The sequence below is a fragment of the Bombina bombina genome, chromosome 10 (genome assembly GCF_027579735.1).
Source record: "Bombina bombina isolate aBomBom1 chromosome 10, aBomBom1.pri, whole genome shotgun sequence".
Classification (NCBI taxonomy): Eukaryota; Metazoa; Chordata; class Amphibia; order Anura; family Bombinatoridae; genus Bombina; species Bombina bombina.
The window spans coordinates 59,732,883-59,747,996 of NC_069508.1; the positions used below are offsets into that span (position 1 = coordinate 59,732,883).

Here is a 15,114-nt window from a genome sequence, read left to right on the forward strand (position 1 = left end):
ATTGCCCTGAAAAGGGCATTTGGATGGGCATTGCCCTTAAAAGGGCATTTAGCTCTTTTCTTAATTGCCCAAACCCTAATCTAAAACTAAAACCCACCCAATAAACCCTTAAAAAAGCCTAACACTAACCCCTGAAAATCAACTTACAGTTTAGAAGACCCGACATCCATCCTCAATGAAGCCGGGAGAAGTCCTCAGCGAAGCGGCAAGAAGTCCTCAACGAAGCCGGGAGAAGTCTTCATCCAAGCCGGCAGAAGTGGTCCTCCAGCCGGGCAGAAGTCTTCATCCAGACGGCATCTTCTATCTTCATCCATCTGGCGCGGAGCGGGTCCATCTTCAAGACATCCGGCACAGAGCATCCTCTTCAATCGAAGTCTTCTTCCCAAATGAAGGTTCCTTTAAGTGACGTCATCCATGATGGCGTCCCTTGAATTCCAATTGGCTGATAGAATTCTATCAGCCAATCGGAATTAAAGGTGAAAAAATCCTATTGGCTGATGCAATTAGCCATAGCCAATAGGATTGAGCTTCAATCCTATTGGCTGATCCAATCAGCCAATAGGATTGAGCTTGTATTCTATTGGCTGTTCCAATCAGCCAATAGGATTGAAGCTCAATCCTATTGTCTGATTGCATCAGCCAATAGGATTTTTTCAACTTTAACCCCTTAACTATGCATGTCGTACAGGGTACGTCGCACACAACCTGGTCTTAAAAGACCAGCGACGTACCCTGTACGACATTAGGGGTTTAAAGCGGCTGGAAGCGGTCCTGCTCACTTCCAGCCGCTTTCCGGTTATTGCAGAATGCGTCGATATCGAGGCATCCTGCAATAACACCCCTGGGCCATCCGATGCAGAGAGAGCCACTCTGTGGCCCTCTCTGCACCGGACATCGATGGCCGGTATCGTTGGTGGGTGGGAGCCGACTTGGGAGGCGGGTGGGCGGCCATCGATGGGCCGGGTAATGTAGAGGGGGGCGGGTTCGGGGGCGTGGCCGATGGGGGCACGCACGGGCGGGCGCGTGCACGGGGCGGGAGCGGGTGGGAACCGCTACACTACAGAAAAGTTTTGTTTCTATAAGTGGGAGAAAGGGGTATTTCTCCTGTTAAGTGTAGTCAGTCCACGGGTCATCCATTACTTATGGGATTATAACTCCTCCCTAACAGGAAGTGCAAGAGGATCACCCAAGTAGAGCTGCTATATAGCTCCTCCCCTCTACGTCATACCCAGTCATTCTCTTGCACCTAACTAATAGATAGGACGTGTGAGAGGACTGTGGTTGTTAAACTTAGTTTTTATTCTTCAATCAAAAGTTTGTTATTTTAAACAGCACCGGAGTGTGTTGTTTTTTCTCAGGCAGCATTAGAAGAAGAATCTACCTGAGTTTGTGTATGATCTTAGCGGACGTAACTAAGATCCATTTGCTGTTCTCGCCCATTCTGAGGAGCGCGGTAACTTCAGAACAGGGGACAGCGGGCAGGGTTCACCTGCAAGGAGGTATGTTGCAGTATATTATTTTCTAAGGAATGGAATTGACTGAGAAAATACTGCTAATACCGATGTAATGTAAGTGCAGCCTTAAATGCAGTAGTAGCAACTGGTATCAGGCTGATATGTACGTATGTTTACACTGAAGTATTTCTGGGGAATGGCACTTCACTAAGAAAATACTGTATACATATAACTTATAGCCTATTCTGCAGTGAAAGCGACTAGCAACAGGCTTTTTCATAACATTTCATAATTTTATATTTAAAACGTTTACTGGCATGTTAATCGTTTTTTCTCTGAGGTACTTGGTGAAAAATTTTATGGGCATTATTGAGAACCTCCGTTTATTATTAGGGGAGGTATTAGCGGCTCTGAATGATTGTAACACGGTTGCAATCCCAGAGAAATTATGTAGGCTGGATAGATACTATGCGGTACCGGTGTGTACTGACGTTTTTCCTATACCTAAGAGGCTTACAGAGATTATTACCAAGGAGTGGGATAGGCCCGGTGTACCCTTTTCCCCCCCTCCTATATTTAGAAAAATGTTTCCAATAGACGCCACCACACGGGACTTATGGCAGACGGTCCCTAAGGTGGAGGGGGCAGTTTCTACTCTGGCTAAGCGCACCACTATCCCGGTGGAGGATAGCTGTGCTTTTTCAGATCCAATGGATAAAAAGTTAGAGGGTTACCTTAATAAAATGTTTACTCAACAAGGTTTTATATTACAACCCCTCGCATGCATTGCGCCTGTCACGGCTGCGGCTGCATTCTGGTTTGAGTCTCTAGAAGAGACCATTAGCTCAGTTCCATTGGATGAAATTATAGACAAGCTTAGAGTCCTTAAGCTAGCTAATTCATTTATTTCTGATGCCGTAGTACACTTAACTAACAGTCACAGTCTTCCTTTTTCTCCCTGCATGATCCAGGACGTCTCTACAGAGCTCAGGGGTCTCCAAAACTAGTTTTGAGGGAGGTAATCACTCACAGCAGACCTGTGAGACTGTGCTTTGACTGTGATAAAAACGTTTATATTTTTAATTGTTATCCGTTTTTAGGTATTAATGGGAGTGATCCACCCGGTTCCTCGGTCGGAACACGGACAAGGGTTTTACTCAAATCTGTTTGTGGTTCCCAAGAAAGAAGGAACCTTCAGACCAATCTTGGATTTAAAGATCCTAAACAAATTCCTAAGAGTTCCATCGTTCAAAATGGAAACTATTCGGACAATCTTACCCATGATCCAAAAGGGTCAGTACATGACCACAGTGGATTTAAAGGATGCCTACCTTCACATACCGATTCACAAAGATCATTACCGGTACCTAAGGTTTGCCTTCCTAGACAGGCATTACCAGTTTGTAGCTCTTCCCTTCGGGTTAGCTACTGCTCCAAGAATCTACAAAGGTTCTGGGTTCTCTTTTGGCGGTACTAAGGCCGCGAGGAATATCGGTAGCTCCGTACCTAGACGACATTCTGATACAAGCGTCAAGTTTCCAAACTGCCAAGTCTCATACAGAGTTAGTACTGGCATTTCTAAGGTCACATGGGTGGAAAGTGAACGAAGAAAAGAGTTCTCTATTGCCACTCACAAGAGTTCCCTTCTTAGGGACTCTTATAGATTCTGTAGAAATGAAAATTTACCTGACAGAGGACAGGTTAACAAAACTCCTAAATGCTTGCCGTGTCCTTCATTCCATTCCACACCCGTCAGTGGCTCAATGCATGGAGGTAATCGGCTTAATGGTAGCGGCAATGGACATAGTACCCTTTGCACGCCTGCATCTCAGACCACTGCAATTGTGCATGCTAAGTCAGTGGAATGGGGATTACTCAGATTTGTCCCCTATGCTGAATCTGGATCAAGAGACCAGAAATTCTCTTCCATGGTGGCTCTCTCGGCCACATCTGTCCAAGGGGATGCCCTTCAGCAGACCAGATTGGTTGATTGTAACAACAGACGCCAGCCTGCTAGGTTGGGGCGCTGTCTGGAATTCCCTGAAGACTCAGGGATCATGGACTCAGGAGGAGAGTCTCCTTCCCATAAACATTCTGGAATTAAGAGCAGTTTTCAATGCCCTTCTGGCTTGGCCTCAGTTAGCAACTCTGAGGTTCATCAGGTTTCAGTCGGACAACATCACGACTGTGGCTTACATCAACCATCAGGGAGGGACAAGGAGTTCCCTAGCGATGATGGAAGTCTCAAAGATAATTCACTGGGCAGAGTCTCACTCTTGCCACCTATCAGCGATCCACATCCCAGGCGTGGAGAACTGGGAGGCGGATTTTCTAAGTCGCCAGACTTTTCATCCGGGGGAGTGGGAACTTCATCCGGAGGTCTTTGCCCAAATACTTCGGCGTTGGGGCAAACCAGATCTGGATCTCATGGCGTCTCGCCAGAACGCCAAGCTTCCTTGTTACGGGTCCAGGTCCAGGGACCCGGGAGCGGTTCTGATAGATGCTCTGACAGCACCTTGGGCCTTCAACATGGCATATGTGTTTCCACCCTTCCCGATGCTTCCTCGATTGATTGCCAGGATCAAACAGGAGAGAGCATCGGTGATTCTAATAGCGCCTGCGTGGCCACGCAGGACCTGGTATGCAGATCTAGTGGACATGTCATCCTGTCCACCTTGGTCTCTGCCTCTGAGACAGGACCTTCTGATTCAGGGTCCTTTCAAACATCAAAATCTAATTTCTCTGAGGCTGACTGCATGGAGATTGAACGCTTGATTTTATCAAAGCGTGGATTTTCGGAGTCAGTAATTGATACCTTAATACAGGCGAGGAAACCTGTTACCAGGAAAATTTACCATAATATATGGCGTAAATATTTGCATTGGTGCGAATCCAAGAGTTACTCATGGAGTAAGGTTAGGATTCCTAGGATATTGTCTTTTCTACAAGAAGGATTAGAAAAGGGTTTATCCGCTAGTTCGTTAAAGGGACAGATCTCAGCTCTGTCCATCCTTTTGCACAAACGTCTGTCAGAAGTTCCAGACGTTCAGGCTTTTTGTCAGGCTTTGGCCAGGATTAAGCCTGTGTTTAAAACTGTTGCTCCGCCATGGAGCTTAAACTTAGTTCTTAACGTTTTACAGGGTGTTCCGTTTGAACCCCTTCATTCCATTGATATCAAGCTGTTATCTTGGAAAGTTCTGTTTTTAATGGCTATTTCCTCTGCTCGAAGAGTCTCTGAGTTATCGGCCTTACATTGTGATTCTCCTTATCTGATTTTCCATTCAGACAAGGTAGTTCTGCGTACTAAACCTGGGAGAAAGGGGTATTTTAATATTTTTAAAAACAATTGAAGGTATCTAGGAGGGGGTGGGGGTTGGTCTTTGGTGGTGGGGGGAGCTACACTACAGAAAATGGGAACATTTTTAAAAAAACTACAATTTTATTCTAAACTGGGTACTGGCAGACAGCTGCCAGTACCCAAGATGGCGCCCATTAAGGCAGAGGGGGAGGGTTAGAGAGCTGTTTGGTGGGGGATCAGTCAGGTTGGGGGCTAAGGGGGGGTCCTACACATCAGCATATGTAAATATGCTTTTTTTAAAAAAAAGTACTAAAGATGGCGGGGACAATTGTGGGGTGGGGGAGGGAAGAGAGCTGTTTGGGAGGGATCAGGGGGTCTGATGTTTCAGGTGGGAGGCTGAGCTCTACTCTAAAGCTAAAATTAACCCTGCAAGCTCCCTACAAGCTACATAATTAACCCTTCACTGCTAGCCATAATACACGTGTGATGCGCAGCGGCATTTAGCTGCCTTCTAAGTACCAAAAAGCAACGCCAAAGACATATATGTCTGCTATTTCTGAACAAAGGGGAACCCAGAGAAGCATTTACAACCATTTGTGCCATAATTGCACAAGCTGTTTTTAAATGAATTCAGTGAGAAACCTAAAATTGTGAAAAATTTAAAAAATTTTTTAATTTGATTGCATTTGGCGGTGTAATGGTGGCATGAAATATACCAAAATGGGCCTAGATCAATACTTGGGGTTGTCTACTACACGTGTGGTGCACAGTGGCATTTAGCGGCCTTCTAATTACCAAAAAGCAACGCCAAAGCCATATATGTCTGCTATTTCTGAACAAAGGGGATCCCAGAGAAAAATTTACCACCATTTATGCCATAATTGCACAAGCTGTTTGTAAATAATTTCAGTGAGAAACTAAAAGTTTGTGAAAAAAATTGTGAAAAAGTGAACTATTTTTTGTATTTGATCGCAATGGCGGTGAAATGGTGGCATGAAATATACCAAAATAGGCCTAGATCAATACTTTGGGATGTCTACTAAAAAAAAATATATACATGTCAATGGATATTCAGGGATTCCTGAAAGATATTAGTGTTCTAATGTAACTAGCGCTAATTTTGAAAAAAAAATGGTTTGGAAATAGCAAAGTGCTACTTGTATTTATGGCCCTATAACTTGCAAAAAAGAAAAGAACATGTAAACATTGGGTATTTCTAAACTCAGGACAAAATTTAGAAACTATTTAGCATGGGTGTTTTTTGGTGGTTGTAGATGTGTAACAGATTTTGGGGTCAAAGTTAGAAAAAGTGTGTTTTTTTCCATTTTTTTCTCATATTTTATAATTTTTTTTATAGTAAATTATAAGATATGATGAAAATAATGGTATCTCTAGAAAGTCCATTTAATGTCGAGAAAAACTGTATATAATATGTGGGGGTACAGTAAATAAGTAAGAGGAAAATTACAGCTAAACACAAACACCGCAAAAATTTAAAAATAGCCTTGGTCCCAAACGGACAGAAAATGGAAAAGTGCTGTGGTCATTAAGGGGTTAATTCCGATTGGCTGATAGAATTCTATCAGCCAATCGGAATTCAAGGGATGCCATCTTGGATGACGGATATCTCGAAGATGGACCCGCTCCGTGCCGGATGAATGAAGATAGAAGATGCCGTCTGGATGAAGACTTCTGCCCATCTGGAGGACCACTTCTGCCGGCTTGGATGAAGACTTCTGGCTTCGTTGAGGACTTATTGCCGCTTTGCTGAGGACTTCTCCCGGCTTCGTTGAGGATGGATGTTGGGTCTTCAAAACTGTAAGTGGATCTTCAGGGGTTAGTGTTAGGTTTTTTTAAGGGTTTATTGGGTGGGTTTTAGTTTTAGATTAGGGTTTGGGCTGAAAAAGAGCTAAATGCCCTTTTAAGGGCAATGCCCATACAAATGCCCTTTTCAGGGCAATGGTTAGCTTAGGTTTTTTTAGTTAGGTTTTTATTTGAGGGGTTGGTTGTGTGGGTGGTTAGTTTTACTGTTGGGGGTGTTTGTATTTTTTTTACAGGTAAAAGAGCTGATTTCTTTGTGGCAATGCCCTATAAAAGGCCCTTTTAAGGGCTATTGGTAGTTTATTGTAGGCTACGGGGTTTTTTATTTTGGGGGGGCTTTTTTATTTTGATAGGGCTATTAGATTAGGTGTAATTAGTTTAAATATCTGATAATTTCTTTTTTTATTTTGTGTAATTTAGTGGGGGTTTTTTTTGTAATTTAGTTAATTGCATTTAATAAATGTAATTTATTTAATTGTAGTGTAAGGTTAGGTGTTAGTGTAACTCAGGTTAGGTTTTATTTTACAGGTAAATTTGTATTTATTTTAACTAGGTAGCTAGTAAATAGTTAATAACTATTTACTAACTATTTTACCTAGTTAAAATAAATACAAACTTGCCTGTAAAATAAAAATAAACCCTAAGCTAGATTCAATGTAACTATTAGTTATATTGTAGCTAGCTTAGGGTTTATTTTATAGGTAAGTATTTAGTTTTAAATAGGAATTATTTAGTTAATGATAGTAATTTTTATTTAGATTTATTTTAATTATATTTAAGTTAGAGGGTGTTAGGGTTAAACTTAGGTTTAGGGGTTAATAAATGTATGTTGGGGGCGGCAGATTAGGGGTTAATAAATGTAGGTAGGTGGCGGCGATGTTAGGGTGGCAGATTAGGGGTTAATAATATTTAACTAGTGTTTGCGATGCGGGAGTGCGGCGGTTTAGGGGTTAATATGTTTATTATAGTGGCGGCAACGTTGGGGGCGGCAGATTAGGGGTTAAGAAGTGTAGGTAGGTTGCGGCGACATTGGGGGCGGGAGATTAGGGGTTACGAAATATAATGTAGGTGTCGGTGATGTTAGGGGCAGCAGATTAGGGGTTAATAAGTGTACTGTAGGTTGCTGCGATTTCCGGAGCGGCAGATTAGGGGTTAATAAGTATAATATAGGTGTTGGCAATGTTGGGGGCGGCAGATTAGGGGTTAATAAGTGTAAGATTAGGGGTGTAGAGTCTGGGTTCATGTTAGGGTGTTAGGTGTAAACATAAATACCAGTGCTGTAGGAAGGTGAGCGGTGACAATAACTTGCAAGTTAGTACCGAGCAGCTCTTACCGCAAAACTCGTAATCTATCCGATTGTTAAGTATATTTACAAAAGCACTCACATACACAAGCACATACACACTTATTGACGCTAAACTCTTCGATTATTATTTAATATTTAAACTGAAATCTCCCAGAATGAATATACCTTGGCAGATTGGCTCAGGAGCTGTCCACTGCCCAGAAGAATCGCATTCAATTTCTTTGGAGCCATTTAGCATGAAGCCAGGTAAACAACTAATATTGCACATGGACATAAAACTTGATGGCTTTAAAGGATGAGAACAATTCATCGTCGCATGCCCAGGAGGCGCCAGAGCTCGGCATGGCACAGCTGAAACAACAGAAAAGACATTTTAGCCACATGGGTTAAATCACAGGGCAGTGATACAATACCACTTTGTAGTGCTACACATTTATCACTTAAGTAATTTCATAATGTGAATAATATTACAAAACAAAAATATGTTAAATATAAATAAAATATCTTAATCAAGTGTGAATTTTGGCCAACAAAGGGGGTTGCCTCTGGCATCAATGCATAGTTGTGCAACAATCTTTGAAGTAAAGCTCTATATCAATTCTATGTTTTTTTAATTAGTTTAATTAAATTAGTTTTATTTAATAATTGTATAACCAATCAATCATCTCTTGTTTTCATTAAAGGGAACTAATGACAATGAAATGATCATTTAAATCGATAAATTGTATATATATATATATATATATATATATAAAAACTTTACAATATACTTTCAATATTTATTTTTGTCCCCTTTTCCTGAAAATTCATTCTGATAATCATGGGCTTTATAATCCACACAGTCATTGGCTTCACACTCTAGTGACTTATTTATAACTGCTTCTAATTGTGCAAAGCTGAGAAGTTAACTTAAGTTACAACATGGCAGCTCCCACTGCTTAATAGACACTAACACTTTACACATTTTTTTGTTAATATTTAAACAACTAACTAGCATTTATTTAGGGTTTAATGTCCCTTTAAAAATGCATTTTGTTCTTAGCAGACAGAATTATGTCTATGTATAACTATGAGCCCCATTTTAGAAGCTGCATAAGCAAATTCTGAGCCTTTTCGGTGCCAAAGGTTAAGCACCATCATTTATATGACTGATGCTTCTTAATGTGTTTGCAAATACTGAGGTTGTGGACATCAGACAACCTGGACTTGTTCTTCTGGGATGACTGACAAGACCTTCTCTCTTGCGATTGATTGCAGTAGAGCAAAGTGCAAAGAGGGTTGCATCAGTGATTGTGATCTTAAATTCCAGCACCTGATCCTGCTCTGGATGCCCAAAAGACATGAGAGCAGATTTTGTTGATGAGAACCTTGTCAGCATGCTGAATAACTAAATAAATGATGGTCTATATGTTGATTACCTTCACATGTAGGGACTTGATTTGTCCAAACTTCAGATGCCTGGCACATGACTGAATCTGATCCTTTCAGTAAAAATCCTCCAGAACAAGAGAAATTACAGGTAGAATTGTAATGGAATTCCCCATGAACATGGGTACAATTCATCCATCCAAAGGTAGGATCTTGCAGAGTCACACAGGAGACAGCTAGATTAAAACACAAGAAAGCAATGATTATTATTATTATTATGTATATTTAAAGGAACACACACACACACACAGATATATAGACCTCCTTGAAAATGTGATTATTATTATTATTATTATTATTATTAAGTATATCTAAAGGATCACTCTCACACATACAGTACATATGTACTGAAACTAAACTCTAAAAAAATCTCGTTATATTTAGAGTTACAGTATATGTTACATAATGACCATACATTGGCAGATTGGTTCCGGAGCTGTCCACTGCCCAGAAGAATCACACTCAATTACTTTGGAGCCATTTAGCATGAAGCCAGGTAAACAACTAAAATTGCACATGGACATAAAACTTGATGGCTTTAAAGGATGAGAACAATTCATTATTGCATGTCCAGGAGGTGCGAGAGCTCGGCATGGCACAGCTGAAACAACAGAAAAGACATTTTAGCCACATGGGTTAAATCACAGGACAATGATACAATACCACTTTGTAGTGCTACACATTTATAATTTAAGTAATTTCATAAAGTGATAACTATTATTTAGCAAAAAACATGTTAAATATAAATAAAATATCTTAATCAAGTGGATATTTTGGCATAGGCCAACACAGGCTGGTGTCTCTGGCATCAGGGTATATGGCAATTGTTGAAGTAAAACTCTCTATCAATCTTATGTTCTTTAAGTGTTTAATTTTTTTAATTGTATAACCAATCAAGGATCTCTTGTTTTAATTAAAAATGCATTTTTTTCTTAAAGGGCAGAATTATGTATATTCATAATGAAGTATGACTATGGCCCCCCATTTATGAAGCTGTGAAAGCAACTTCAGGGTCTTTTGAGTGGCAGATGTCAAGGTTGTATGACAAATTCTTCTTAATGTATCTGCCACCAGAGGTTTGTGGGCATCAGACAACCTGTACTTGTTGGTCTGTGATGACTGACAACCCTTACTCTTGTGCAATTGGTTTCGTGCAAACAAGGGGGTTGCACAAGCGATTGCGTCCTAATTTCCAAAAGCAGATAATACTCTGCATACACCAAAGACGTGAGGACAGGTCCCCTCTATGAAAACCTTGTCAGCATGAGGAATAATAAATGGGGGCCTATATGTTGATTACCTTCACAAGTAGGGACTTGATTTGTCCAATCTCCAGACACCTGGCACAAAACTGAATCTGATCCTTTCAGTAAAAGTCCTTCAGAACAATAGAAATTACAGGTAGAATTATACAGAAATTTCCCATGCACATGGGTACAATTCATCCATCCATAAGTAGGATCTTGCAGAGTCAAACAGGAGACAGCTAGAACGAAACACAAAAAAAGCAATGATTTATTGAAATCATAATCTGTATCTCTTTTATTCACATGACTGGTAAGTGTTGTCAGGATTATGAGACAGACTTGTGAATGACTGTTTGTAAAATCTAATCCTGCCATATTAACCCTAAACCAAAAGTAAGTTGACATTAAGCAAGTCTAACTTTTTAGAAGATTAATTAAAATTATTTCTAAGTTGGGAACAAAAATGTAAAAACCATAAATTATTTCTCTTAAAAAAAAAAAAAATATATATATATATATATATATATATATATATATATATTACAAATATTTTTGCCAGAAATAAAAGGTACACAGAATACACAGAATACTCAACAAAAATGCAAAATAGCGTGTTGCACATAATACTGTTTTTAAATATTTTGAGATTTTTTTTATGCAAAAGGTCCTCTCTTTCCATAATCCTGGTTTAGTTTTGTAGAGCAATCCATGAAGGGGCCAAGCGACAATAAGCTTCAGCTGTGCAGCAGCATTTTAGACAGCATGACTGCTCAGAACAGAAAACAATGGCTAGTATTGCATTGGCAGTTTTAAAATTTTACATGATACAAGCGAACTTCAGCTACAAGTGCAATACTGCAGACATGTTGTTTAAAATGCTTGCACACCGAACATATGTAGATATTCTTCAAGTGCCTGTTCGTAGCAAAAGCTCTCAGTAATGGTATTTATTAGAAAGATTTTTGATAATGTAGTTGTACTGTAAAAGTTGTTCTAATCAAAACTGAAATGCTCTAATGCAAATTTACATTTTGGCAGTAAAGTCCTTCAGTGCATCTGAAACAATGTAGGTGACTTATTTGCATTTGGTTATCTAAAATGAATAACTAATTTGTTTGTCACACGCTAATTATCATACTTACCTATATCTTAAGGAACAAAACATATGGAACTCCTTAAAAATATGGTTATTATTATACTTAAGTATATTAGAGGAACCCACACACACACAATTTGAGAATATGAATATTAATACTAAGTATATTTAGAGTAACACACGCATATTTGTATTGACACTTTACTCTTCAAATATCACCTTATATTTAGAATTAAATGTCACAAAATGAATATACCTTGACAGATTGGTTCAGGAGCTGTCCACTGCCCAGAAGAATCACACTCAATTACTTTGGAGCCATTTAGCATGAAGCCAGGTAAACAAATAAAATTACACATAGACATAAAACTTGTTGGCCTTAAAGGATGAGAACAATTCATTGTCGCATGCCCAGGAGGCGCCAGAGCTCGGCATGGCACAGCTGAAACATCAGAAAAGACATTTTAGTCACATGGGTGACATCACAGTGCAGTGATACAATACCACTTTGTAGTTCTACACATTTATCATTTAAGTAATTTCATAATGTAAATAATATTACAATACAAAAATATGTTAAATATAAACAAAATATCTGAATCAAGTGGATATTTTGGCCTAGGCTAACAAACAACTGTGCCTATAGCATCAAGGTATAGTTGTGCAGAAAACTTTGAAGTAAAGTTCCATATGAATCCTATGTTCTTTAAATGTTGTATTTATTAATTATATAACCAATCAGTGATCTTTTGTTTTCATTAAAAATTCATTTTTTTCTTAAAGGACATAATTATGTTTATCCATAATGAAGCCCCCAATTATGAAGCTGTGTAAGCCGCTTCAGTGCCATTTCAATGCCAGAAGTTGTATGACCAATATGCTTCTTAATCTGTCTGTAACCTTAGCAGTTGTGGACATCAGACAACTTGGACTTGTTCTTCCGAGATGACTGACAAGCCCTTCTCTCTTGCGACTGGTTGCGGTAGAGCAAGGAGGGTTGCACAAGTGATTCCTATTTTAAAGGGACTGTCTACACTGTTTAATACAATAGATAATATCTTTATTATCCATTCCCCAGTTTTACATAACCAACATGGTTATATTAATATACATTTTACCTCTGTGGTTACCTTGTATCTAAGCATCTTCTGACAGCTACCTGATCACATGACATTTTATTTATTATCTATTGATTTGCATTTTAGCCAATTAGTGCAGTGTCCATAAGCCAAGGGCGTGATCACAATGTTAACAGCACTCCCCTGTTGTGAAAATCAAATAAAAAAGCATGTGATAAGACGGGGCCTTCAAGGGCTTAGAAATTATCATATGAGCCTACCTAGGTTTAGCTTTTAACTAAGAATACCAAGAGAACAAAGCACATTTGATGATAAAAGTTTAAATTGGAAAGTTGTTTAAAATGACATGCCCTATCTGAATCATGCCCTATCTGAATCCAGCCACCAATCCTACTCTGGATACCCCAAAGGTGTGGGGATAGGTCCCCTCTTTGAAAACCTTGTCAGCATGCAGAATAATAAATAGGGGCCTATTTGTTGATTACCTTCACATGTAGGGACTTGATCTGTCCAATCTCCAGATGCCTGGCACATGACTGAATCTGATCCTTTAAGTAAAAATCCTTCAGAACAAGAGAAATTACAGGAAGAATAATACTGGAATTGCCCATGAACATGGGTACAATTCATCCATCCATAGGTAGGATCTTGCAGAGTCAAACAGGAGACAGCTAGAACAAAACACAAAGAAGCAGAGATTTATTGAAACCATAATCTGTATCTCTTATAGTCACAGGACTGGTAAGTGTTGTTAAGACTATGGGGCAGATTTAGTATATGTCAAGCAGACATGTCCGCTCGACATCGTTAAATGCCGACCTATCATTCCACAAGCATTTCAAGTGAAGATATAATAAATATCTGGCCTGAGTAAGGGTCCTGAGGACTGGGTTTGGGAAACACTGAGATAGAGGGGCCAATTTATTATAGTGCGAGCGGACATGATACGATGTAGCGGATCATGTCTGCACATCGATAAATGCCGACACCAATCGGCTGCTAGCAGCAGGGCCGGATTGGGAATAAAAAACAGCCCTGGAAAAATTGAAGACCAGCCCTACCTATATTCAGTCCATACGTTTGCAGAATGATATATATATATATATATATAGATATATATATATAGAGAGAGAGAGAGAGAGATAGATATATAGATATATATATATACAACACACACAGCATACGCACACTACACAGCATTCACTTGTATGCAGACACACAAAACATGAACATTTTACTACATACACATTTATTTAATACAGAAGGGACAAATAACTACTATCCTACAGCTTTAATCTAGATGGGGCTGTTTTTGTTTCAGGCATTGAATAAGCTGTGCTTAGCATTGTGTGTGCCTGAAAATAGAATAAATAAACTAGGTATGTCAGCCCAGTGTCACTGACCTTTGAGTGCTGAGTTCCGGGGAGAACAAAACTTCCACAGACTGCAGATGTGTTCCTTCCCTGCGTGGCCATTCAAGCAGCCAATACAAGGAGCAGGGGGGAGCAGGGGGGGAGGGCAGCGTTAGCTGCTGTAAATCTGTCAAAAAAATAAACTGAACTAGTGCGGCAGCTCCTCAGTCCTGCTAATTAACCGGCTGAGGCAGTGAATACAATACATAAAACTGTCTGCTGCACTAGTTCCTCACTGGCTTACCTTCTATTCTCTCTGCAAGCAGGGCAAGTAACACAACTTACAGCTCTCACATAAATTCCCCCAGCTCACAGCTCTGAGAGATGAATCAGGGTTTCCTAGTGATGGGTGGCAAGCGCTGCACATCCTCAGACTCTCACTGTGACATTCTGAAGTTCAGACTGAAGATCGCACCACCTAAACTTGCAACGGCGCGCCAAAAACTTGAATGAAGCCACATGATGACACTCACTGGTCATGTGGTGCACTATGCTATTGGGCACAAGTTAGTCACAAGGATACTCAGTATTATTGGCTCTTTCCAATCCAATTCCTGCCCCAATACGAAAAACATGAATGGCTGTGGGCAGGGAGAGAGACAGAGTAGAGAGTCCCCATGATGCAAGATGCCAGTCTTTTGGAGCGGGGGTGGCCACTGGCCGCACATCTTATGCCAGCTAACTAGCTAAGCAGCTGCCTGCTTCTCTGTGCTCAAAAAGCAGCCGCGGCCACTCCGCTCCCTCACCTGCTCTCTAGTCCAACAGTGTGTTCTAAATGAGCGGCCCTCTGTGTATTCTGCAGGCAGCTCAAAAAGCAGGTCATTGATACCTGCCTTGGCCACTGCGCTCCCTCATACTGTGCTGCGGTGCGGCCTGTGCTGTGCTCACTGCTTTCTCTTTACACACTATGTGCATCTGCCGGCCCACCAGCTGCCGGCCCACTGGGATTTTTCCCGGTATCCCGGCGGCCCAA

The 15,114-nt window shown here is 40.3% G+C and overlaps 1 protein-coding gene across 2 annotated transcripts in view; it reads right to left on the reverse strand.

Moving 5' to 3' along the window:
* LOC128641451 (P-selectin) overlaps nt 1-13,294 on the reverse strand; it is a 119,687-nt gene extending 106,393 nt beyond the window's left edge. For both annotated transcript variants that reach the window (XM_053694091.1, XM_053694092.1), the window contains exons 1-6: nt 13,215-13,294; nt 11,907-12,092; nt 10,608-10,793; nt 9,723-9,908; nt 9,298-9,483; nt 8,045-8,230 (exon numbers count right to left, since the gene is read on the reverse strand). In XM_053694091.1, coding sequence (XP_053550066.1) covers nt 8,045-8,230; nt 9,298-9,483; nt 9,723-9,908; nt 10,608-10,793; nt 11,907-12,092; nt 13,215-13,263 — 979 coding nt within the window. In that variant the 5' untranslated portion in view covers nt 13,264-13,294. The remainder of the gene's footprint in view (nt 1-8,044; nt 8,231-9,297; nt 9,484-9,722; nt 9,909-10,607; nt 10,794-11,906; nt 12,093-13,214) is intronic.
* Nucleotides 13,295-15,114: the final 1,820 nt, after the last annotated feature.